Here is a 26294-nt window from a genome sequence, read left to right as displayed (position 1 = left end):
CTATTTACAGATTGGCTGTGTACAGGTACAGTGATCAGTAAGCTGCTCTGACAGCTGATGCTTAAAGTTAGAGAGGGAGAATAAGTCTCCAGCTTCAGTAATTTTTACAATTAGTTTCTGTCATTGGCAGCAGAGAACTGGAAGGAATGGTGGCCAAAGGGGGTTTTGGCTTTGGGGATGACCAGTGAAATATACCTGCTGGAGAGCGTGCTATGGGTTGGTGTTGCTATGGTGACCAATGAGCTGAGATAATGTGGGACTTTACCTAGCAAAGACTATAACCTAAACCGACATAGGCAATTTGCACCTTGCAGTTTATCCCGTTTTGGGAATATTACAGACTTATTATTCTGTATAAGGCCTAAAGTAGATACTTATTTTATTTGACCCATTAAGTCTTCAGGTTCAATATCACTTATTGAATAAAGGTATATAGCATAACCTTAAGCCCATTTGGCCTCATTGGTCTATATGTTGAACAAAATACTTAAAAGTAAGAAACAAAGAAAGACACACACGCGCGCACACACAACACACACGCAGGACCTGCAGATAAACACAGGCTACATTGTTATCTCAAAATTATAGGCCGATTGTTATAGACTATTAGAATACATTGACTGTAAAAATAAAAAAGTGAATATAAGGGTTTAACAAATAGTGGTTGATCTTTTCACGTAGTCTAAAGGTCGGTGAATTTGTCTGGCTTTATGACAGTTCGGTGCTCCTGGCGTATCCCACACACACCTGTCAACCCGCACCTGCACGCACAGAAAACACACCTCTGTGTGGGATGAGCCCAGGGTGGGTCATGCGCTCTGTCTTAGTCTGTACCTGTCTGTCTGTTCTCATACACCTCATATGCTACTATTGAGAGAGTTGCGATGCTCAAACTGCTTAAATATCTGCATGGTTCGGAGCTTGTGGCCAAGTTCCAGAGGGCATGCGGTCTGTTCCTCATCGAAGCCTCGCATCAGAACGGAAACTGGGTGCACCCTCCGCGGGAGACGGCGCTCATAGACGCAGAAACACCTCACCAACTTTCTCGACTGCGGTGCGGTAATGGACACGTTATTACCAATGAAAAGGACAGCAACTCAAATGACAAACACAAGAAAAATGAATACAGTGTTGGTGTAAGTGTAAACTTTTCTATGAGAGTTTGAGTTATTGAGTTGAAGAAACAGAAGAAGGTAGGCTCCCACTGGGCAAAAACTGGTTGAATCAATGTTGTTTCCAGGTCATTTCAACCCCAAAATGTAATGCGATGACGTTGAATCAAAGTGGAAAACTGATTGGATTTGCAAAAAGTAATCAATGTAAGATCATTTTGTATTTTGTCACCTAACTCTTAACTCTTACCCTACTGTAAATCCAATGACATGGTAATTGTTTTGTAGATTTTACGTTTTTAATCCAGGTTAGTTGATAACTTAACCAAATGTAAAATAAAACTAGATTTTGAATTGATGCATGTGCCCAGTGGGCTATAGGCTACCTTCCCAGGGCTGGCGTTATGGGCTGGCGTTATGGGCAGGCGTTATGGGCTGGCGTTATGGGCAGGCCTTGAGAAGGTATAGCCTCTATTCCATACCTCCTTGCCCATCCAAATCAAATATTTCAAATTGACCATTTATATGACTGAAACACACACCAAAGCATCCGAACAAACTAAACTGCAACCCTCTGTCTCAGTTTGCTCCCGAGTGGCGCAGTGGTCTAAGGCACAGCATCTTAGTACAAGAGGCATCACTACAGTCCCTGGTTTGAATCCAGGCTGTATCACATCAGGCTGTGATTGGGAGTTCCATAGGGTGGCGCACAATTGTCCCAGCATTGTCCGGGTTTGGCAAGGGTAGGCTGTCATTGTAAATAAGAATTTGTTCTTTACTGACTTGCCAAGTTAAGTAAAGGTTAAATAAATACAGAATTTTAAAAAAACGTGTAGCCCATGTATCTGATGCTGTCTGATCAAAAAGAGTATGGCATGTCATACTCTTTTTGGCCTGACGGCATCAAATACATGGGTTACATATTGTAAAACATAGGGGTGCTGTTTTGCTCACTCGGATGCTTTCTTCGTTGACATAGTTTTTCAGCCATGCAAATTGAAGGAAAGTTGGCGGATGCACAGTGCACTGTTCGGATACTGGAATTATTTTTGAAGAACCTGTGAAGATAACTTACTTTTTGAATAGCACATCCAATAGGCTTAAAAGGGAAATGCAGAGGGAAATGTTTGTGGACTAATTGCCAAGCATATACATATGAGATGGGTGATGCAATATTTACAAACAATTAAAGTGACTAAGAAACCGTAGAACAGTATAGAATACAGTTTACCCATATGAGATGGGTGATGCAATATTTACAAACAATTAAAGTGACTAAGAAACCGTAGAACAGTATAGAATACAGTTTACACATATGAGATGGGTCATGCAATATTTACAAACAATTAAAGTGACTAAGAAACCGTAGAACAGTATAGAATACAGTTTACCCATATGAGATGGGTGATGCAATATTTACAAACAATTAAAGTGACTAAGAAACCGTAGAACAGTATAGAATACAGTTTACACATATGAGATGGGTGATGCAATATTTACAAACAATTAAAGTGACTAAGAAACCGTAGAACAGTATAGAATACAGTTTACACATATGAGATGGGTGATGCAATATTTACAAACAATTAAAGTGACTAAGAAACCGTAGAACAGTATAGAATACAGTTTACACATATGAGATGGGTGATGCAATATTTACAAACAATTAAAGTGACTAAGAAACCGTAGAACAGTATAGAATACAGTTTACACATATGAGATGGGTGATGCAAGATACGGAGACATTATTACAGTGCCTCGTGTTTCATTTCCTTAAAGTGGCCAGTGATTCCTAATCTATGTCTATAGGCAGCAGCCTCTGATGTGCTGGAGATGGCTGTTTAACAGTCAGTGGTGTAGTATAGAATACAATACAGTATATACATATGAAATGGATGATGCAATATGTAAACACAATTTAAAAATGACTAAGACACTATAGAATAGTGTGGAGTGCAGTTAATACATATGAGATGAGCAATGCTAGATATGGAACATTATTACAGTGGCTAGTGATCCATTTCTAAAAGTGGCCAGTGATTCCTAATCTATGTCTATAGGCAGCCACTCCTGATGTGCTAATGATGGCCGTTTAACAGTCTGATGGCCTTGAGATAGAAGCTGTTTTTCAGTCTCTCGGTCCCAGCTTTGATGCACCTGTACTGACCTCGCCTTCTGGATGATAGCGGGGTGAACAGGCAGTGCCTCGGGTGGTTGATATCCTTGATGATATCTTTGTCCTTCCTATGGCATCGGGTGCTGTAGCTGTCCTGGAGGGTGGAAAGTTTGGCCCCAGTAATGAACTGGGCAGATCGCACCACCCTCTGGAGAGCTTTGCAGTTGTGGGCGGGGAAGTTGTTGTACCAGGCAGTGATACAGCCCGACAAGATGCTCTCGGTTGTGCATCTGTAAAAGTTTGTAAGGGTTTAAGGTTTTAAGCCACATTTCTTTAGCCTCCTGAGGTTAAAGAGGAGCTGTTGCGCCTTCTTCACCACACTGTCTGTGTGGGTGGACCATTTCAGTTTGTCAGTGATGTGTACGCGAAGGAACTTGAAGCTTTCCACCTTCTCCACTGCGGTCCCATTGATGTGGATAGGGGGGTGCTCCCTCTGCTGTTTCCTGAAGTTCACAATCATCTCCTTAGTATTGTTGACATTGAGTGAGAGGTTATTTTCCTGGCACCACACTCCCAGAGCCCTCACCTCCTCCCTACAGGCGGTCTCATCATTGTTGGTAATCAAGCCTACTACTGTTCTGTCGTCTGCAAATTTGATGATTGAGTTGGAGGCGTGCTTGGCCATGCAGTCAAGGGTGAACAGGGAGTACAGGAGGGGGCTGAGCATGTACCCTTGTGGGGCCCCAGTTTTGAGGATCAGCGAAGAGGAGGTGTGGTTTCCTACCTTCACCACCTGGGGGCGACCTGTCAGGAAGTCCAGGACCCAGTTAAACAGGGTGGGGTTCAGACCCAGGGCCTCGAGCTTGATGATGAGCTTGGAGGGTACTATGGTGTTGAATGCTGAGCTAAAGTCAATGAACAGCATTCTTACATATGTATGCCTCTTGTCCAGATGGCACAGGGCAGTGTGCAGTGTGGTGGCAATTGCATTGTCTGTGGATCTGTTGGGGCGGTAAGCAAATTGAAGAGGGTCTAGGGTGGCAGGTAAGGTCGAGGTGATATGATCCTTGACTAGTCTCTCAAAGCACTTCATGATGACAGAGGTGAGTGCTACTGGGCGATAGTCATTTAGTTCAGTTACCTTTGCTTTCTTAGGTACAGAGACTATGGTGGTCATCTTGACGCATGTGGGGACAACAGACTGGGATAGGGAGAGATTGAATATATCTGTGAACACACCAGACAGCTGGTCTGCGCATGCTCTGAGGACACGGCAAGGGATACCATCAGCCTTGCAAGGGTTAACACGCTTAAATGTCTTACTCACGTCGGCCACAGAGAAGACAAGCCCACAGTCCTTGATAGCGGGCTGCGTCGGTGGCACAGTACTATGGAGCGAAGAAGGTTTTCAGCCTGTCCGGAAGCAAGACGTTGGTGTCCGCGACGTGGTTGGTTTTCCCTTTATAATCTGTGATTGTCTGTAGAACCTGCCACATACGTCTCGTGTCTGAGCCTTTGAACTGGGACTCAACTTTGTCCCTATACCGACGTTTAGCCTGCTTGATTGCTTTGTGGAGGAAATAACTACACTGTGTCTATTCTTCCATATTCCCAGTCTTCTTGCCCTGGTTAAATGTGGTGTTTCGCGCTTTCAGTTTTGCACGAATGCTCCAATCTGTCCACGGTTTCTGGCTGGGGTAGGTTTTAATAGTCACAGTGGGTACATCATCTCTTATGCACTTCCTGATAAACTCATTCACCGTATCGGTATATGTGTCAATATTATTTTCTGAAGCTACTCTGAACATATCCCAGTCCACGTGATCAAAACAATCTTGAAGCGTGGATTCCAATTGGTCAGACCAGCATTGAATAGTCCTCACCACAGGTGCTTCCTGTTTGAGTTTCTGCTTATAGGAGGGGAGGAGCAAGATGGAATTTTGGTCCGATTTGATGAATGAAGGGTGAGGGAGGGCCTTATATGCATTCTGGAAGGTAGTATAACAATGGTCGAGGGTTTTAGCAGCGTGAGTACAACAATTAATATGTTGATAGAATTTCGGGACCCTTTTCCAAAAATGTGCTTTGTTCAAATCCCCAGCTACAATAAATGCATGCCACGTCCTGACCATAGAGAGCCCTTATTTTCTATGGTAGAGTAGGTCAAGGCGTGACTGAGGGGTTTTCTAGTTATTATTTTCTATGTGGGGTTCTAGTTTATTTTTTCTATGTTGGTATTTGGTATGATTCCCAATTAGAGGCAGCTGGCTCTCGTTGTCTCTACTTGGGGATCATAGATAAGTAGCATTTTTTACACCTGTTTTATGGGATATTGTTTTGAGTTAGTGTATGTTACACGTTATTGCTACGGTTCGTTGTTTGTTTCATTCTTTCTTTGTTGTTTTGTGTGTTTCTAATAAATAATATGTGGAAACCATATCGCGCTGCAGCTTGGTCCGATAATTATTCCAGCGAACGTGACAATGCAGCCTCAGGATATATGGATTCCAGTTTGCATAAAGTCCAGTGAAGTTCTTTGAGGGCCTTTGTGGTATCCGCTTGGAGAGGATATAGACCGCTGTTGCTATTATTGACAAAAATTCTCTCAGGAGATTGTACGGTCTGCATTTAATTGTGAGATATTCAGAACAGTTACACCATAAGTGATGAATCATGAAACATATACCTCCACCCTTCATATACCTCCACCCTTCATATACCTCCACCCTTCATATACCTCCACCCTTCATATACCTCCACCCTTCATATACCTCCACCCTTCATATACCTCCACCCTTCCCAGAGATGTTTGTTCCTGTCGGCGCGATGTACTGATAAACCAACTGGTTTTACCGCGTCAGACAGTATATCTTGAGAAAGCCATGTTTCCCTGCAGGAGAGTACGTTACAATCCCTGGTGTCTCTCTGAAAAGAAACTCTCGCCTTGAGCTTATCAATTTTATTATCCAGAGATTGGACATTAGCGTGTAAAATACTCCGGAGCGGTGGGTGGTGTGCATGCTTCTTAAATCAGACCAGAAGACCGCCTCGAGTACCTCTCCTTCTCCGGCGTGGTTTTGGGTCAGCATCCGGAATAAGTTAGATTGCTCTGGGGAGAGCAAACAAGAGATCTGCTCCAGAGAAGTGATAATCCGGGTTGTAATGCTGGAAGTTCTGGTGAGTTATCGCCACTCTAATATCCTAAAGTTCTTCCCGGCTGTGTGTATGATACAAAACAATTATTGAGCTAATAACGTAAAAAAATAGTACATAAACAAACAAAATAGTGCAGAGTTGCTTCAGAGCTATTCGCTATGCTGACATCTCTGTCGACACCATCATGATGAAGCTGGCGCGGATGAGGATGATGTCAGAACTGGATCAGACGTGCTTCTGTTTCTCTTTTCCCTCCATCACACATTGGCGGTCCTGATGGTGACTCCTGGAAATGGAAGTGCCTAAAACATGTTTGTCAAATTATTTTCCAAAAGACAAAAAAAATTTTTCTAAATTGAAATCAGAAGTAAACTGCCATTCATTGCATTTCATAGGCTATCCATGTGACTCATGAGATAAAGAATTCAACTGACAACGCTGTCCAAAATCTGGAATTGATAACAATGCTACATGGTCTATTGAGAGTCTGCTCCTGCTAACTTGTACAAGTTGTACAGGTCGAGGCGAGGCCATATACAAATAGTTAATTCACTATATGTTCATTTGAGGCTACAAGTGGTTATCTTGTTCAGAATATGGTTACAGAGGAGTGAAAATGATTGGAATGACAATGACCTGCAATGAGCCTCCTTTTTGTTATTATACTGTTGACTACTCTGCTTTTACACTGTGAATGAGTGGCAAAAACTATTTACTGTAATTAATAAGGTTTCCCGCTTTTTCTAGTCTCAGATATCCCTGATCTTATATTGTGGGAGGCAACCTGTTTGTCTAGAGAGACTACTAACTCTGTACCCACCCACAGGTGTCTGCTAGGCCCCAGTATGAGGTGAGGAACCGGCTGCTATACTTCCTGTTCCTGGTGTCGGCCGGGCTGGGTCACGAGGTCTTCTACATCACCTTCCCTCCTTGCTTACACTGGAACCTGGACCCCTTCCTCTGCAGACGCCTTGTCAACATCTGGACTGTAAGTCTCCTGTGGTTGCAAAAGAGAGAAAATATCTATGTGAGTTAGGATGGTTTGAAGAACAGAGAAGGTACCAAATTGAACCATATTCCATATATAGTGGGCCCAATGTGACCTGGTCAAAATAAGTGGACTATATAGGCCCCTACTTTTGACCAGGGCCCATAAGGCCCACTATATAGGGATTTGGGTGCCATTTCGGATGCAGACACAGTCTTCTCTGCTCTTCAAACCATCCTCCCAGACATAAATATTTTCTTTCTCTCTTCCACTGCTACCTATTAAATTCACACCTGCGGTTTCATTACAGAAAATAAATGTTTAACTGGAAATACCCACACCGATATGGTATACCAGAGCAGTGTCACAGACTGATGCCTTGCTTGAACATCCCATACAATCTCATGTTCATCATGTGTGTAAGAGAGAGAGTGTGTGAGACAATGAAGTTCTTCTTCTCCTTCTCCCTCACCTCCTCTCACCCCTTACCCCTCTCTGACCCAGCCTTTCATCCCTGCCTCCTTACCCCTCTCTGACCCAGCCTTTCATCCCTGTCCCCCTTAACCCTCTCTGACCCAGCCTTTCATCCCTCCCCATCTCTGACCCAGCCTTTCATCCCTGCCTCCTTACCCCTCTCTGACCCAGCCTTTCATCCCTGCCTCCTTACCCCTCTCTGACCCAGCCTTTCATCCCTGCCCCTTACCCCTCTCTGACCCAGCCTTTCATCCCTGCCTCCTTACCCCTCTCTGACCCAGCCTTTCATCCCTGCCTCCTTACCCCTCTCTGACCTGGTCCTGACACCCCAGGCCACAGGGACCACAGGAGCCACAGGGACCACATGGGCCACAGGGACCACAGGGCTCAGGTGGACTGGTGCTACAGGGTGATGGGACAGGCAATAGAACAGAACAGGAGCGTCCTTAAATTACTCAGTATTTGGCAAGCAACAATTAACAATCCCACAATTTCAACCAGTGTTATAACTGTTTATTACTGAGTTATAAACATCTAATAATGAATCGTTAATACTCATAGATCATCTATGTTCCTGCATCTAGTTATGCTTTGACCACACACACACACACACACACACACACACACACACACACACACACACACACACACACACACACACACACACACACACACACACACACACACACACACACACACACACACACACACTCCTCTAGTTGATCACAACACGCACCTTATTACAGGGTAACACACATATTTTCTTCATGATCATAACTAACACCACTGAATTACAGACTGTGACCCTCTCCACTCTGGTCCTCTTCCTGAAGCATGCTGTATTGACAGGACTTACCATAGCATTTATTACATACTCAATTACATACTATTACATACTGTATTACATACTCAAACCACCTACTGTATGCATCCTCCCCCTGTAACCAGTCTGATCACTAGAAATAAACTTTGATTTCGGACATTTGAAAAGGTCCCCAGAATGTTGATATGCCTTCCCCAGAATGTTGATATGCCTTCCCCCCCCCCCCCCCCCATGCACTCAATTGCCCATGCACTCAGACATGGAGTACACTGCTTAGACAACTGCACCACTAAGTTTACAATGCTCCGGCAAGCTGTCACATCATGACAGTTGTTTTTTATTATGTTGTCTTAAGCCTTCCCCAAACCAATGCCTAATCAATGCCTAAACTGTTACCCTTTGAGTGGTTTCTGTCTTAACCATGTAACTGCGTGGCATTAATAAATGTATACTTTCATGCATAACATATCAGATTTAGAAGGGAAACAGCCCATTTCCCCTTTCCCACGACCCTCCCATGTTGATCAAAGTCCAGAGTGACACTGGGTCCGATCAATACTCTCATTCATTCAGCTAAATCTGCACTGCTGCTATCTGTTCATGACCTGGATCATCTGTAACTCATCTCTTCATGTGATGGTGCCTTGCCACTCCTTTGATGTGGCCCACACAAAGAGCCTAATGTGTTGGCCCACTGTATAGGTTGATCTGAGGACAGTACCAGTGAGATTGATATGATCGGTGGTCTGTTAACAGGGGCAGGGTACGATATTATTCAGATTCAGATTCAGCGTGTTTAATAGTCACATGTGCAGAATTGCAGGTGTGATTGCAGGGTAGAGTGAAAATATTAGGCTCCGAGCTCCAACATGCAGGACCAAGTGAAATAAAATTATAAAATATTAAGATTTACCCTCCTCTCTGCCTCCTCTTTTCCTGTCCTCTGTGCTTATTTTCTCCTCCTCTTCTCTCTTCTCATTCTCTCCTCTCCTCCAGATGGTGATGTACATCGGCCAGGCCCTGAAGGATGTGCTGAAGCTGCCACGCCCTCTATCGCCCCCAGTGGTGAAGCTGGAGAAGCGTGTGGATGCTGAGTATGGCCTTCCCTCCACCCACGTCATGGCCACCACCGCCATCTTCTTCACCCTACTCCTCAGCGCCCCTTCCAGGGTTCAAGTGAGGCCCATGCAGCACCCTGAGCCTCTTGGGTCCCCTGCCAAGCTTCTGCTACTCAGTCTTGAGGGAGACTCATCACTTGCTCATTCCCCTGGGACAAGGCCTGTACAGAACTATAGATGTAAAATAAATATGGAGAGTTTGGTGCCAACATAGTTATTCCCTACAATGCTCACTAACAGGGATATTGTGCACAATATTTGAAACAAATAAGCTTTTTGTGCGTATGGAAAATTTCTGTGATTTTTTATTTCAGCTCATGAAACATGGAACCAACACTTTAATGTTGTATTTATATTTTTGTTCAGTGTAGTTTGCCGGACTCTGTACAGCCTTGTCTGAAAACCCCCCGACTTGCCTCTAGACCTTCAGTGCAGATTTGAAGGACCTGAAATAGGTGTACGTATCTCTGTTCAGGGGGCTTGTCTCTCCTGAGTCCCTGAGTCCTGACCCTGACTGCCCTTCCTGGCAATGTGCTGGGAGGGGCGGAGCGGCCAGTCACCATCATTCACCATCAGGCACCAACAGTCACCATTAGGCACCAACAGTCACCATCAGACACACCCACACAGCTGCTTTGTTCCTCTGATAGACTAGAGTAAATTACTGTCGATCTCTCTTCACTCTCTCTCTCTCTGCTCTCTCTCTCTACTCTCTCTCTCTCTGCTCTCTCACTCTCTATTTTCTCTCTGTCTCACACAGAACAATCAATCAACCAGCTACTCAAACAACACCAGCCTCAGATACAGTGGTAGTGTTCTGCCGCGGTGACATTGATTCTGAGAGAGCATGCATAGCTATGCATGTGGTGACTTAGTTTCTGTTTCTGAGAGGGTACATAGCTATAGATGTTTAGTGGTCTGAATGGCCTGAGGCGATCTCTTAGGTTCTGAGGGGTGAAAGGTCAGGACAGTCAATCACAGTGGCCCCTCCATCCCAACATCCTTTGTGTCCATTCAGAGTCCATTCTTCATTAACTTCTTCTGAAAGCCCCCCAACTGCAAGGGAAAGGAACAGACACATGAAAGAGAGATAGAAGCATGGAGGGAAGGAGGGGAAAAGGAGAAAAGGAGGTCAATGAATATACATGACATAGGCTCTCTTCACTGTCATTGAAATGGAGGGAAACAAAAACACAAATGGGGCAAATGATTTAAAAGGGTGGAGAGGGAAGGGGAGATGGACAGAGACAGTTGAGCAAAAACAGAGGATGTCTTTAAGGCAGTCCATAAGTCAAAGTGGCAGATTAGATGGATGACAGAAGATGTAGTTGCTTAGGGGGATGTAGATGGATGACAGATAGAAGATGTAGTTGTCTTTGGTGGGATGTAGATCTATGACAGATAGAAGATGCAGTTGTCTTAGCGGGATGTAGATGGTTGACAGATAGAAGATGTAAGATAGAAGATGTAGTTGTCTTAGCGGGATGTAGATGGATGACAGATAGAAGATGTAGTTGTCTTAGCGGGATGTAGATGGATGACAGATAGAAGATGTAGTTGTCTTAGCGGGATGTAGATGGATGACAGATGGAAGATGTAGTTGTCTTAGGGGGATGTAGATGGATGACAGATAGAAGATGTAGTTGTCTTAGCGGGATGTAGATGGATGACAGATAGAAGATGTAGTTGTCTTAGCGGGATGTAGATGGATGACAGATGGAAGATGTAGTTGTCTTAGGGGGATGTAGATGGATGACAGATGGAAGATGTAGTTGTCTTAGCGGGATGTAGATGGATGACAGATGGAAGATGTAGTTGTCTTAGCGGGATGTAGATGGATGACAGATAGAAGATGTAGTTGTCTTAGGGGGATGTAGATGGATGACAGATAGAAGATTAGGGGGATGTAGATGGATGACAGATGGAAGATGTAGTTGTCTTAGGGGGATGTAGATGGATGACAGATAGAAGATGTAGTTGTCTTAGCGGGATGTAGATGGATGACAGATGGAAGATGTAGTTGTCTTAGCGGGATGTAGATGGATGACAGATAGAAGATTAGGGGGATGATGGGAGTTTCTTGCTTCCACCATCATAGTCTGACAGTCCCAAGCTGAGGAGGTTTTCAGATCATATCCATAATTCATCAGAGTATCAGAGAATGTATTTTATCAGAATGTTGTGTATTTTGGAGTAGTGTGTGTGTTTGTGTGTGTACCCACGTCTGAGTCAGTGGAGGCTGCTGAGGGGAAGAATAGAAACTGTGTTTGATACCATTCCACTCCAGCCATTACCACAAGCCTGTCCTCCCTGATTAAGGTGCCACCAACCTCCTGTCGTCAGAGTGTGATTTGTGTGTACCTCTATTTTCTGTCCACAGTTCCAGTTTGAAGTGGGTCTGCTTGTGGCGGTGGTGCTGTCTGTGTTGGTGTGTCTGAGTCGTCTGTACACAGGCATGCATTCTGCTCTGGTAAGTCTCTTCTGCTGCTCTGCCCAACAGTACTGTATAAAGTATTGTATAAAACATTCAGACCCAACGCAGGATGTATTATTCATACAGTATGTCTGGCTAGCACTCTTAGCTAGGGGGACCTGCCTTTCACTTTGACACTCATTATGCCTTTACATAAGAATAAGTAGTTCATAATGACCTGTAAAGAGTTTTTGGAGTAAATATGAGATAACCAGAGGAAGCTGGTGAGAGGAGCTATAGGAGGACATGGAACGGTGTCAAACATAGAAACCACATGTATGACTCTGTTCCATTAATTCCATTCCAGCCGTTACAATGAGGCTGTCCTCTTATGGCTATTCCCACCAGCCTCCTCTGACTCAGACTAGCACTTCATCACCATAAAGACCACATCACCCTTCAATAAATTATTAATATATCTGTCTAAGCAGTTACAAAATTGTATAACATACATGTATGTATATACTCCCACTCCCTGCTGGTTTCAGGACGTGATCTGTGGTGCTCTAATCTCAGCCACATTAATGTTGGTCACCTATCCATACTGGGAAACCTTCGACCGGCTCCAGCTCACCTCCCCACTCTCCCCGATCGGTGCATTGGTACTGGCTCTCTTCCTGAGCTACACCTACCCTGAGCTGGACCATTACACCACCACGCGGGGGGACACCACCACCATCCTGGGGGTGGGTGCAGGCTGTTCTGTGGGCTACTGGGTAAATGAGAGGCTGGGGGAGACGTTTGAGCCCCAGGGGGTGCTACCCATACCCCTGCCAGCACTGACACTGGGTGGCTTAGCCCTGGCCAGCTCCCGCTTTGTGGTGGGTGTCGTGGCGTTGGTTGCAACTCGACAGATAATGAAGACAGCCAGTCTGTGGGTGCTGTGCTCCTGGTATGGAGTGTCAGTCAAAGACATAGATGCCAGGAGAAGGAAGGAGATCGAGGTGCCATATAAGTTCACCACCTACACTTCTATAGGCCTGGTCCACTCTATTCTGGTCAATAGACTGTTCATAGTACTGGGACTGCTATGACCCAATGTTTTTATGAACTCTTAAAATATATACACTACCATTCAAAAGTTTGGGGTCACTTTGAAATTAGAAAACAGTATCAAAGTTTCTGTGAAGGGAGTAGTACACAGCGTTGTACGAGATCTTCAGTTTCTGTGAAGGGAGTAGTACACGGCGTTGTACAAGATCTTCAGTTTCTGTGAAGGGAGTAGTACACCGCGTTGTACGAGATCTTCAGTTTCTTGGCAATTTCTCACATGGAATAACCTTTATTTCGCAGATCAAGAATAGACTGACGAGTTTCAGAAAAAAGATCTTTGTTTCTAGCAATTTTGAGCCTGTAATCAAACCCACAAATAATGATGCTCCAGATACTCAACTAGTCTAAAGGACAGTTTAATTGCTTCTTTAAATATGCACAACAGTTTTGAACTGTGCTAACATAATTGCAAAATGATTTTATAATGATCAATTAGCCTTTTAAAATGATAAAAACTTGAATTAGCCAACACAATGTGCCATTGGAACACAGGAGTGATGGTTGTTGATAATGGGCCTCTGTACGCCTATGTAGATATTCCATTTTTAAAAATCTGCTGTTTCCAACTACAATAGTCATTTACAACATGAACAATGTCTACACTGTATTTCTGATCAATTTGATGTTATTTTAACAGACAAAAATGTGCTTTACTTTAAAAAAACAAGGACATTTCAGTGAACCCAAACTCTTGAACAGTAGTGTAAATATAAAACATTCTAGGATCCTGTCATCATTCAAGTGTTGTGTAAGAATGTTCTAATATTTACATTTTTTTAATACATTCAACATTGATTCTATATTTTTCACACATCGTGAATCTTTGAAAGACTGAAGACAAATGAAAATACTCAATGATCTTATTTAACGTGTTACTTGCCTTAGTTATTTCTGACTTCCTCACCATCACACGGAAACAGACCTAAGCAACACCTGCAGTTAGAATACTGTATCGTATGTCACCGAGTTCATGTCCTGTTGTATCAAGTAGATGAAGCTCCACCCAGGACCATTAACTCACCTAACAAGACCATACCAGTTGGACACACCACAAGGAAACCTGTTGAACCACAGCTTTGTGGCTTCCTGTTATTTACACTCATACAGTGTATTAGGCCTATATGCTGTATGACAAAAATGTAAATGACCTGAATCGATACAATTGCTCAGAGCAATGTCTTTACATTGTATAGTACAGCATATTGGTTAAAGCTCAAATGAAGCAGGACTGAGATTAATTCAGAAACACAGGACTGAGTCACAGGCCGACATCGCATATTCACTTTAATTACCATGGAGATAAAAATACAGCCACATTATTTGTATATACCTGCCTACAATTTCTATGGTTACTTCATACACGGTTGTACATCTGTCAACAGAAATACCAGCATGATATAAACTGAACAATTTATTTGGGTCCGAATCCTTACTTTCGCACATATCTCAAGCTCGCAATGTGATGTCAATGGGAGATGTGTGTGAAAATGTGAGCTCAGCTGTGGCAGGTTGGACTGTACTCTGCTGGAGCTGGGAAAGCCTGTGTTGAGATGGACTGAGCATGAGTAGGTGAGTTTGGTGGAGTTACAGGTTCAGGCGTGTGTCTGCCTGTGACATCACAGGAAGTGCTCAATGTCGATGTCCAGGGCGGAGCATGGCATGGTGAGCTCAAAGCGGTTGATGACATCAGGGTGAAGGACCCCAAGGCGTCCTATGCTCTTCCCGCACGCAAAGATCTCAGCACAGCGACCAGGGAAGAAGGTGGAATCTGAAAGAAAAGAGGGGAAACGGAGGGGGTTGGGAAGGAAGGGAAGGTGAAGAGGATCTGTGGTCCACTGAAAATAAACATAAGAAATGAAGTCTCTGAATAAATGTTTCTACACAGACACCTAAGATCAGTTTCATTTTGGCTTGAACTATTCTCAGATGTGAGACAACTCATTGATTTGTTTAAAACACTGACCGCTATAGAGCCTGTTCAAGGAAGAGACCAGCTAGGCTCAGGGTTGCCATGACTCCAGTTCCACAGACATGTTACGTTCCTACGCTGTTCTGTTCTCCATGGTGCTTCAGGTCTTCCCACACTGCTTTGCTCCTAAAAGCTAATGTACTCCTGAGCCACCATTCAGATACTTACTCATAACTAGCAACAGAAAAATCTCTGCACGATCTGTATGTCTCTTCCAGGGCAGCACCATGACACCCAGTCATTAAAAATGCTACACTAATAGCCAGACAGCCAGCCTGACAAGTGACAACCTATTCCACCAACCCTCTTAAGATTAGGAGGAGGGTACAGCATGCCTTTAACAGTGAATGTGAAGGGCTGAATTTGACACAGTTAAGTGAAACGTGGGCATCTGCTCCTTAAGAGGCTCTCCTTCCGCTAACTCCCTAACCACTCAGCCCTACACCGCATGGCTATGAGTGAGACAACTGACAGCTCTCGCTCTCTCTGCATGATAGTGTGTAAATGTGACAGTCTACGTGTTTTATGTAGCTGTGAGTGTGTGTTTCAGGCAGTCTAAATGCCCATGGATCTCCCTGTAAACCCAGGGAAGTGCACTGCAGCAGCAGACGTGACTCACATGCAGTCTGACTCCCACTGCTGACGACACGCTCGCTTACCCTCCACCTCCCCGTTTCTCTATCCTCCACACCCCTGCACTCCCTCTTCACCCCATCCTTATCCCTCTGTGGTCCTTGAGCCCATCCATTTCCCCAGATTGTGACAGGAGACACACATCCTGTGGTGAGTGAGGTGGAGTGAGAGAGACAGATGGGAGGGATTGGAGCTAATTGAGCCCTGCAGAATCCACAGCTCATAAAAACACTGATTTGTGGAACAAGTTTCATGAGTGCAATGGGAAAACATTCACTTCACTAGTGGACAAAATACCCCCTAAAATCATTTCCACTGTTAATACAGCCACAGCTGTACTGTAGGTTGAGGATAGGTGTGAACTGTGAAACCATGATATGGGTTTTAGTTTTATACCACTTCCTTTCCTTGCTTCCTTTCCTTTATGACCACTGACTTGGAGAAGCTTGTTTTGAAAATGTTTCTCCCCAATTTCATGATATCCTATTGTGATCTTGTCTCATCACTGCAACTCTCCAACAGGCCCGGGAGAAGTGAAGGTCGAGTCATGCGTCCTCCGAAACATGACCCACCAAGCCACGCTGCTTAACCCGGAGGCCAGCCGCACCAATGTGTCTGAGGAAACATGACCCACCAAGCCGCGCTGCTTAACACCTGCCTGCTTAACCCGGAGGCCAGCCGCACCAATGTGTCTGAGGAAACATGACCCACCAAGCCGCGCTGCTTAACACCTGCCTGCTTAACCCGGAGGCCAGCCGCACCAATGTGTCTGAGGAAACATGACCCACCAAGCCGCGCTGCTTAACACCCCCCTGCTTAACCTGGAGGCCAGCCGCACCAATGTGTCTGAGGAAACATGACCCACCCAGCCGCGCTGCTTAACACCCGCCTGCTTAACCTGGAGGCCAGCCGCACCAATGTGTCTGAGGAAACATGACCCACCAAGCCGCGCTGCTTAACACCCCCCTGCTTAACCCGGAGGCCAGCCGCACCAATGTGTCTGAGGAAACATGACCCACCCAGCCGCGCTGCTTAACACCCCCTGCTTAACCTGGAGGCCAGCCGCACCAATGTGTCTGAGGAAACGCCGTTCAACTGATGACCGAAATCAGCTTGCAGATGACCAGCCACAAGATCGAACTCCAGGCTGTAGTGACGCCACAACACTGCGATGCAGTGCCTTAGACCGCTGCGCCACTCGGTAGGCTAGTTGGACCGGTTTGACACGTCAGTTGAAAGCACCATGGTGAAAACTGAAAACCTATCCAGAGCTTTCACCAATCAGTTGCCATTGAAAGAAACAGAGTCCAGTTTAAACCACTGAGATGTCTCCCTGGTTGTCTTACCGTTGGCAGCCTGGATGTGGTAGCCATTGCCCTGGCCTGGTTTGATCTCCAGCAGCTGCATAACCCTGTCCATCAGACCGTGGATCACCTCAAACCCCGGACTCTTGTTGTAGTAGACAGCACACAGGCGACGGTTGTTCCTGGCCCCCACGTCTGAGAGGGAGAGCAGAGGACAACGTAGGCATCAGGATAGACTGTAGGATGTCTTTAAAAAATGACTGTGTGTATACTTGAGTATGAGGGAATCAATATGTAAAATAATGTTTGTCCTAATAAAGAAATTAGAAAGGCAGGCATACAATGACAGGGTAGCCTAGTGGTTAGAGCGCTAGACTAGTAACCGGAAGGTTGCAAGTTCAAACCCCCGAGCCGACAAGGTACAAATCTGTCGTTTTGCCCCTGAACAGGCAGTTAACCCACTGTTCCTAGGCCGTCATTGAAAATAAGAATTTGTTCTTAACTGACTTGCCTGGTTAAATAAAGGTAAAATTAAATAAATAAAAACTTAATCACATATCCATGAATACTGTCTATTATGAATACGGAGGTCACACCCGCACACAAACAGACCTTTGGATTCATCCTTGAGCACCACGTCTGAAATCTCAAACAGCCTCAGAGGCAGAGGCATCTTCCTGTTGGCAGCCACAGTCTTCAGCAGGCCTGAGAGCAGGGTGGTGCGCGCCACCTGGTGGAAAAGACGAGCACTGCTGTTAACACCACCACCAGCCTGATACACCCACCCAGTCACAGCACCCTCTAGTGGAGAAAAACCCTCACATCAATAGAGGGTGAAAGAATCCAGTCAACTGTTTAACTTCAAACTTGCTGTAGTGTAAAGCAAATGTACGAGATCATTCAAAGACTAAAGGGGGACAGATCATAATGTTATCAGAGAGACATGATTAATCCACAGTAATGGTGGTCCACCTGGAACTCAGCTGTCTTGGGGTTGGAGATGCGACATGCTCTGGTCTCTGAGATGTTCTTCAACAGCTTGTCAGCTATGTCCTCTTGAGAACACTGCACAGGAAGACAGATACAACACATGAAAATGTGTGTGTGTGTTTATTTATTTGGATCCCCATTAGATTTTGCAGAAGCAGCAGCTACTCTTCTTGGGGTCCACAAAGGTAGAGAGTGTGGTCATTACCAGGGCGAAGGTGAGGGCCTCCGTGAATCCAGCAGCAGCCAGGTCCTGTCTCAGTAGCTCCGACAGCTTATTCAGTGGGAGCTAAAAACACAACAGTCATGAGGGAAAATAAGACCTCACCACTTAATAGCACCCAACTAGCAGCTCCAGTCAACAACCAATCAACTTCATTAATGAATAACCAGCTGAAGAAACCCTCACTTGATTGGCTATGGTATATGTGCGCGGCGTGGTGCGGGGAATATTGTTGAAACCGTACGCCATGGCGGCGTCCTCCATGATGTCACAGGCGTGGATGACGTCAGAGCGCGTGGGCGGGATCTCCACCTCGATCTGGTCGCCGTCACTCATGACCTCTGAGCGCAAGCACATCTTGGTCAACAGTTGAGCGATATGCTCAGTAGATTCACTGGGGATTACAAACGTTAAAGCATTACAAACGTTAAACATCGGCAGGTAGCCTAGCCGTTAAGAACATTGGGTCAGTAACTGAAAGGTCGATGGTTTGAATCCCAAAGCAAACTTGGTGATTATAGAAAACAATTAATTGAGAAAGCACTTAACCCTAATTGCTCATGTAAGACTGACTCTCTGGATAAGAGAGTCATGTAAATGTAAGGATATTGGCAGCATTCTGCTTAGCATATAGAGGAGAGGTCTCCAACCCTGTTCCTGGAGAGCTACCCTCCTGTAGGTTATAACACTAACCCTGTTCCTGGAGAGTTACCCTCCTGTAGGTTATAACATTAACCCTGTTCCTAACCCTAGGTTATTAACCCTGTTCCTGGAGAGTTACCCTCCTGTAGGTTATAACACTAACCCTGTTCTTGGAGAGTTACCCTCCTGTAGGTTATAACACTAACCCTGTTCCTGGAGAGCTACCCTCCTGTAGGTTATAACACTAACCCTGTTCCTGGAGAGTTACCCTCCTGTAGGTTATAACACTAACCCTGTTCCTGGAGAGTTACCCTCCTGTAGGTTATAACACTAACCCTGTTCCTGGAGAGCTACCCTCCTGTAGGTTATAACGCTAACCCTGTTCCTGGAGAGTTACCCTCCTGTAGGTTTCAACTCTAACCCTGTTCCTGGAGAGCTACCCTCCTGTAGGTTATAACGCTAACCCTGTTCCTGGAGAGTTACCCTCCTGTAGGTTTCAACTCTAACCCTGTTCCTGGAGAGCTACGCTCCTGTAGGTTTTCACTCAAACCCCAGTTGTAAATAAACTGATTCAGCTTATCAACAAGCTAATTATTTAATCAGATGCACTAGATTAGGGTTGGAGTTGAAACCTACAGGAGGGTAGCTCTACAGGAACAGGGTTAGAGTTGAAAACGACAGGAGGGTAGCTCTACAGGAACAGGGTTAGAGTTGAAACCTACAGGAGGGTAGCTCTACAGGAACAGGGTTAGAGTTGAAACCGACAGGAGGGTAGCTCTACAGGAACAGGGTTAGAGTTGAAACCTACAGGAGGGTAGCTCTACAGGAACAGGGTTAGAGTTGAAAACTATAGGAGGGTAGCTCTACAGGAACAGGGTTAGAGTTGAAACCGACAGGAGGGAAAACTATAGGAGCTCTGAAACAGGAACAGGGTTAGAGTTGAAACCGACAGGAGGGTAGCTCTACAGGAACAGGGTTAGAGTTGAAAACTATAGGAGGGTAGCTCTACAGGAACAGGGTTAGAGTTGAAACCGACAGGAGGGTAGCTCTACACGAACAAGGTTGGATATTATTTACATTTACATTTACATTTAAGTCATTTAGCAGACGTTGGATATTATTTCAAGCCACTTTGTTACCTGATGCCAACTTTACGGTTGATGAAGTCAGCTGACAGAGTTTCCTTCCTGTAAGCCAGCTCCTGAGGTCACATGGTATAGCAGAAAGGTTGAGGGTTACAAATAGAATGGGGATAAGCAGAATGTACATATTGACCAGTGGGTTCTAATATATTTTCCCACAAAAGGAAACAGACTGCAGGGTGATGGTGAGGGGATACAGTACCGGGTACTGACAGGTCCTTCCATCTGGGTACACCACCTCAGCCTCCTCTACCCTGAGAGAGAGAGCGACAGAACGTGACATAGGTCAAGAGTAGTCTTATGTGGAGTAGGGCAAAGGAACTTCTTATTACTATGACATATTCCTACTAATTCATGGTCTTATTTTACACACTAACATATTAGGTTAAACTATTAGCCATTTAATTGTAATCATAGAAATCTACCATAAACAGCTGTTGCCTGGACTCACGTGAAAGGCTCTTCACAATACTCGCAGAACATCGTCACCATCATGTCCAACACAATTTTTGCCTTGGTAAGGTCAGTGGCTGTGCACTCGATAAAAACATTCTTTGTATTCAAGGAGATTTTGGAATGGTCCCCTGAAAAAGACACAGAACAGTATCTACAGCATACCATGGGTAAATCAATATTGGAAGTCCACGAGGTTAATAGTTTTGGCATATACAGTCCATACGGAAAGTATTCAGACCCCTTGACTCTTCCACATTTTATTACATTACAGCTTTATTCTAAAATCTATTCAATTGTTTTTCCTCATCAATCTACACACAATACCCCATTATGACAAAGCAAAAACAGGTTAATACATTTTTGATAATGTATTAAAAATAAACAGAAATAACTTATTTACGTAAGTATTCAGACCCTTGGGTATGAGACTCAAAATGGAGCTCAAGTGCATTCTGTCTCCATTGATCATACTTGAGATGATGTTTCTGCAACTTGATTGGAGTCCACCTGTTGTAAATTCAATTAATTGGGCATGGTTTGGAAGGGCACACACCTGTCTAGAAAGTTCCACAGTTGACAGTGCATGTCAGAGCAAAAACCAAGCAATGAGGTCAAAGGAATTGTCTGTCCAGAGACAGGATTGTGTCCAGGCACAGATCTGGGGAAGAGTACCATTGAAGGTCCAAGAAGAGAGCGGCCTTCATTTTTAAATGGAAGAAGTTTGGAACCACTAAGACTCTTCCTAGAGATGGCTGCCCAGCCAAACTGAGCAATCGGGGGAGAAGGGCCTTGGTCAGAGAGGTGACAACAAACCCAATGTTCACTTTGCCAAAAGGCACCTAAAGCACTCAGATATTGAAAAACAAGATCCTCTGGTCTGATGAAAACAAGATTGAACTCTTCGGCCTGAATGCCAAGCGTCACGTCTGGAGAAAACCTGGCACCATCCCTAAGGTGAAGCATGGTGGTGGCAGCATCATGCTGTGGGGATGTTTTTCAGCGGCAGGGACTGGAAGACTAGTCAGGATTGAGGGAAAGACTAAAATAATTAAGTACAGAGAGATCCTTGATAAAAACCTGCTCCAGAGCACTCAGGACCTCAGACTGGGGTGAAGGTTCACCTTCCAACAGGACAACGCCCCTAAGCACACAGCCAAGACAACGCAGGAGTGGCTTCGGGACAAGTCTCTGAATGTCCTTCAGTGGCCCAGCCAGAGCCCGGACTTGAACCCGACCGAACATCTAGGGAGACACCTGAAAAATCGCTGTGCAGCGACGCTCCCCATCTAACCTGACAGAACTAGAGAGGATCTGCAGAGAAGTATGGAAGAAACTCCCCAAATACAGGTGTACCAAGCTTGTAGAGTCATACCCAAGAAGACTCAAGGCTGTAGTCGCTGCCAAAGGTGCTTCAACAAAGTACTGAGTAAAGGGTCTGAATACTTATGTAAATGTGATTTAGGTTTTTTATTTTTAATAAATTTTGCTAACATTTCTAAAAATCTGTTTTTGCTTTGTCATTATGGGGTAGTGTGTGTAGATTGATGAGAGAAAACAAACAATTGAATCAATTTTTAGAAAAAGGCTATTAACATAACAAAATGGGTAAAAAGTCAAGGGGTTTGAATACTTTCCAAATGCACTGTATGCGTGTGTCCTCACCATTGATGATTGGAGGCATAGACAAAACAATGCCGTTGCTGTCATAGATGACAGGATATACAGCCTCGTCTTCAATGATGTGCAGATAGTGTCGCAAGTGGCTGTCTGTCTGAGAGGGAGAAATACAAACAAATTGAAAGATTGGATGACAGAAATAAAACATCTCTAGCCACACCAACTCATGTTACAGAGGCTCATGATCTCTGTAGCCAATCTCTGCTCACCTTGTAGAGGCTCATGAGTTCCTGTGCGGTGTACTCCTTGGCCTGGTTGAGAGGTTTGAAGCGGATGTCACCAGGTGGTTTGGCTGTGTAGGTGAAGGGGCCAGAAATGGTGTCCAGGTCATGGGTGCCGATGGCAACCAGAGTCCTTTTCCTACAGAGCACAGATTACAGTCAATTCACACATACTGTCACAACATCCACTGAGCCAATATCTCAGAAACTACCAGAGAAGAACACATTGAACACCATCACTGAAGTATGAGGCATAGTATTGAAAAAGGTCCAAAACATTGACAATAAATATGCAGAGGTGAAATTGTGTGTGTAATAAGTAAGCCTTGTCCGAGCCAGAATGGCCCATAGGGCCAGGAGCCTATCTCCTGTTTTTTGTAGAGCAAGGCAGCTTGATGTACAAGTACACCAATTGGATGCTAAACTGTCGCAGGGCCTTACCCACAATCCAAGCATAGAGCCATCAGAGTCTTTGGTATGACTCAAACAAGGACAGAACCCCCAACATTCCAATCTAAGGGCAGACACTAACCTCAAGGCCACTGAGTTGGTCAAACTTGTGTGTGTGTTGTATATATTTTTCCGTGAAGGTAGAGATGTGTTAGGTGTCTTACTAACCTACAGACATTCTGATGGAGTTTCTCCTGTAGTTCGATAAAGCTGTCGTAGCGTTCCTGTGTGAAAGTGATGTTCCTCAGGACTGCAGCCACAGCGTGGGGTCGCACAGCAGTTGTCTACGACAGGCACAAACAGGGGCACCCACAGTCGGTCAGGATACTCTCATTCATCTCTAAAAACGATATATTGCTTCCAACACAAACCCTCCTTTGCACAGCCTCAACAAATGTAGAGAAATTAATCAACAGCTCAATATCTTAATTCATCATCTTGTCAAAGACAAGATGTATGACCCAACCTTACCCTCTGCCCCAAACCCAGGTCAGTAAACAGAGAGTCTGCTCCATGTTTCCCTCTCCCACAACCAAATCAACCCAACCCTACACTGCCCCAAACCCAGGTCAGTAAACAGAGAATCTGCTCCATGTTTCCCCCTCCCCCACAACCAAATAAACCCAACACTCTGCCCCAAACCCAGGTCAGTAAACAGAGAGTCTGCTCCAATGTGAGCAATTAAGGCCCCCATTAACACCGACAGGGCTGTAGTGGAGCGGGTCGAGAGTTTCAAGTTCCTTGGTGTCCACATCAATGAACTCTCATGGTCCAAACATACCAAGACAGTCATGAAGAGGGCACGACAAAACCTTTTCAGTACCCCCTCAGGAGACTGAAAAGATTTGGCATGGGTCCCCAGACCCTCAAAAGGTTTGACAGCTACACCATCAAGAGCATCCTGACCGGTTGCACCACCGCCTGGTATGGCAACTGCTTGGCATCTGACCGCAAGGCGCTAGAGGGTAGTGCGAGTGGCCAAGTACATCACTGGGGCCAAGCTTCCTGCCATCCAGGACCTATATAATAAGCAGTGTCAGAGGAAAGTCCATAAAATTGTCAGAGACTCCAGTCACCCAAGTTATAGAGTGTTTTCTCTGCTACTGCACACCAAGTCTAGGCCCAAAAGGCTCCTCAACAGCTTCTACTCCCAAGCCATAAGACTGCTGAACAATTCATAAAATCGCCCTGGGCAATTTACATTGACCGCCCTCCCCTTTTGTACACTGCTACTACTCGCTGTTCGTTTGTTACCTATGCATAGTCACTTCGCCAGCACCTACATGTACAGAGTACCCCAACTAGCCTGTACCCCCGCACACTGACTCAGTACCGGTAACCCCTGTATATAGCCTTGTTATTCTTGCCTACCTCCCTAATCTTCTACATTTGCACACACTGTACATAAGATTTTTATATTTGTATTTTATTTTGTGTTATTGACTATACGTTTGTTTATGTGTAACTGTGTTGTTTTTGTCACACTGCTTTGCATTCGGTGCAAGTGACAAATAAAGTTTGATTTTCCCTCCCTTCCTCTGTGATGACCAATTGACCCAACCCTACACTCTGCCCCAAACCCAGGTCATTAAACAGAGAGTCTGGTCCGTGTTTTCCACCCACCTCCTCTGTGATGACCAGCCTCTGAGGCTCACTGCTGGCTGGACTCACACGCCTGTAGCGAGGGGCTTCCATCCTGGAGTGCAGACACACATGGACATGTCAATACACAGCTGAAGACACAACACACACACGATAAAGCAGCACAAGCTGAAGTACTTTGGCAATGTAAAAGTAATGTTTAAGCACACAATTCTCCATATAGATGTGTTTACATACTTCTGCTTGAAGACCTGCAGGCCCCTGACCAGCCCTTCCAGACACAGAAGGTCATAGCGGTTAGCTGGGACATCGATCTTATACAGAATCACATCAGACGCCCCCTCTGCCTTGGTGTCCCCCTGTTCACGACTGATGATGTCCTTCTCTGAGGTCTGAAGGACAGGGTTAGGGGGAGAATAGTTAGCCCCAAAACAATACATTGGTTATCACACAAACAAGTGGATATGGCTGAAGTTCATCTTCACTGTCTTCTACTCACAATCTCATCGAGCTCCAGCCCAAACTCAAAACACAACTCATCAAATTCTTCATCAGCTGAAATGAAGGGAAAGAGAAAATAATTTTAATATGTTGGAATAATTCGTATATTATGGTCCCACCTCCATTCTTCATTTAAATCAGATTTGACTAGTTAAATGGACGTAGCTATGTGGCGTTCAGTACAGTAACTTAGCAGGGTAGGATAGGTCTGGGTAGGGAAATGATGCAATCGTCGTGAAATAAGCATCATCAGTTCTGTCAACTATCAAATCATGTTTTCAATCACTATTCAGTAGAAACAGAGTATATGCCGTTTTGTATGTAACATATGTGATATGTTGTTAAACAACCCACGAAAAACGTGATATGCTGTTATTGCCACGGCATCAGCCACCGTCTTAGCTAGGTAGCCACAGTAGCTAACTTTGGCAGCTATCTCGCTATACCGTTTGTCTGAAAATACAACGCCGAATCTAGTTAAAATGTGTAATTCTACAATTTACTGAATATATATGACTTAAAAAGGTAAGTAACATTTCTTACTATATGTTCTGCCCAAGGCATGAAACAGAAGATCCCTTTTGACACTGACAGTCGGCATGTTGACCACGGCTAACTGCTAGTTACTAATCTTTCCTCCAAGACTGAAGGACCCACCGAAACCAGCTTTAGCTGTCCGGGACAATGCCAGTCTGAATTATTAGTATAAAGTACTACTCGTACCAAAAGACTCATATTAATATTTGGTATCGAATTCAATTGCAATTTCAAATAGTTAATTCACAGTCACACTGGATTATCAAAGACAGTGTAGAACCGTTGATGTATTGTGAACGCACCTTTGTTGGTGTGCCAGTGCCAGGTGGGAAGGGTAAGGTGATCCCTAAGGTGCTTTCACGACAACTGGGATCTCGGAAAAATACGAGGTCCAATCATGACGTCAGTGATTTTCAGGTCGGGAAGTCGGAGCTCTAGAAAGAAGCCTGACTTCCCGAGTTGGAATTCCGAGCCAGATGACCGTTTGAAAGATGTTTCCCAGTCAGAGCTCGTTTTTTTCCGATGTTCCAGTTGTCTTAAATGCACTCAAGTCGGACGTTGAAGATTTCCGAGTTCCCAGTTCTTTTGAACGTGGCACTAGTCAGTTCAACTGAAATCTCTTTCACATTTAATCCAA

At 44.7% G+C, this 26294-nt stretch overlaps 2 protein-coding genes and 1 long non-coding RNA gene across 4 annotated transcripts; 1 reads left to right on the top strand and 2 right to left on the bottom strand.

The window, feature by feature from the left end:
• The first annotated feature begins 778 nt into the window (after window positions 1–778).
• sgpp2 (sphingosine-1-phosphate phosphatase 2) lies at window positions 779–13499 on the top strand. Of its 2 annotated transcripts, none has more exons than XM_046316596.1 (5): window positions 779–1136; window positions 7211–7372; window positions 9666–9845; window positions 12168–12257; window positions 12749–13499. In XM_046316596.1, exons 1-5 carry the CDS (start codon window positions 885–887, stop codon window positions 13292–13294), a joined length of 1230 nt encoding a protein of 409 aa, XP_046172552.1. In that variant the 5' UTR covers window positions 779–884; the 3' UTR covers window positions 13295–13499. The 2 variants fall into 2 exon arrangements, with proteins under 2 accessions (XP_046172552.1, XP_046172553.1); XM_046316597.1 differs by lacking the exon at window positions 779–1136 and adding an exon at window positions 6123–6405.
• LOC124006528 lies at window positions 5353–12285 on the bottom strand. Its single transcript, XR_006833792.1, has 4 exons — window positions 12149–12285; window positions 9583–10843; window positions 7205–7381; window positions 5353–6686 (listed from the first exon to the last, which is right to left on the bottom strand). It is a non-coding gene; the product is annotated as an uncharacterized LOC124006528 (long non-coding RNA).
• Window positions 13500–14584: 1085 nt separating the features above from the next.
• Window positions 14585–25805, bottom strand: farsb (phenylalanyl-tRNA synthetase subunit beta). The gene is made up of 16 exons (XM_046315962.1): window positions 25664–25805; window positions 25119–25174; window positions 24857–25011; window positions 24641–24713; window positions 23186–23301; window positions 22556–22706; window positions 22332–22440; window positions 20665–20797; window positions 20416–20467; window positions 20211–20272; window positions 18616–18823; window positions 18415–18495; window positions 18192–18284; window positions 17832–17949; window positions 17262–17414; window positions 14585–15081 (listed from the first exon to the last, which is right to left on the bottom strand). Exons 1-16 carry the CDS (start codon window positions 25719–25721, stop codon window positions 14930–14932), a joined length of 1770 nt encoding a protein of 589 aa, XP_046171918.1. The 5' UTR covers window positions 25722–25805; the 3' UTR covers window positions 14585–14929.
• Window positions 25806–26294: the final 489 nt, after the last annotated feature.

The sequence above is a fragment of the Oncorhynchus gorbuscha genome, linkage group LG19, assembly GCF_021184085.1.
Source record: "Oncorhynchus gorbuscha isolate QuinsamMale2020 ecotype Even-year linkage group LG19, OgorEven_v1.0, whole genome shotgun sequence".
NCBI classification, from domain to species: Eukaryota; Metazoa; Chordata; class Actinopteri; order Salmoniformes; family Salmonidae; genus Oncorhynchus; species Oncorhynchus gorbuscha.
This window is presented reverse-complemented; position numbering and strand designations above follow the sequence as displayed.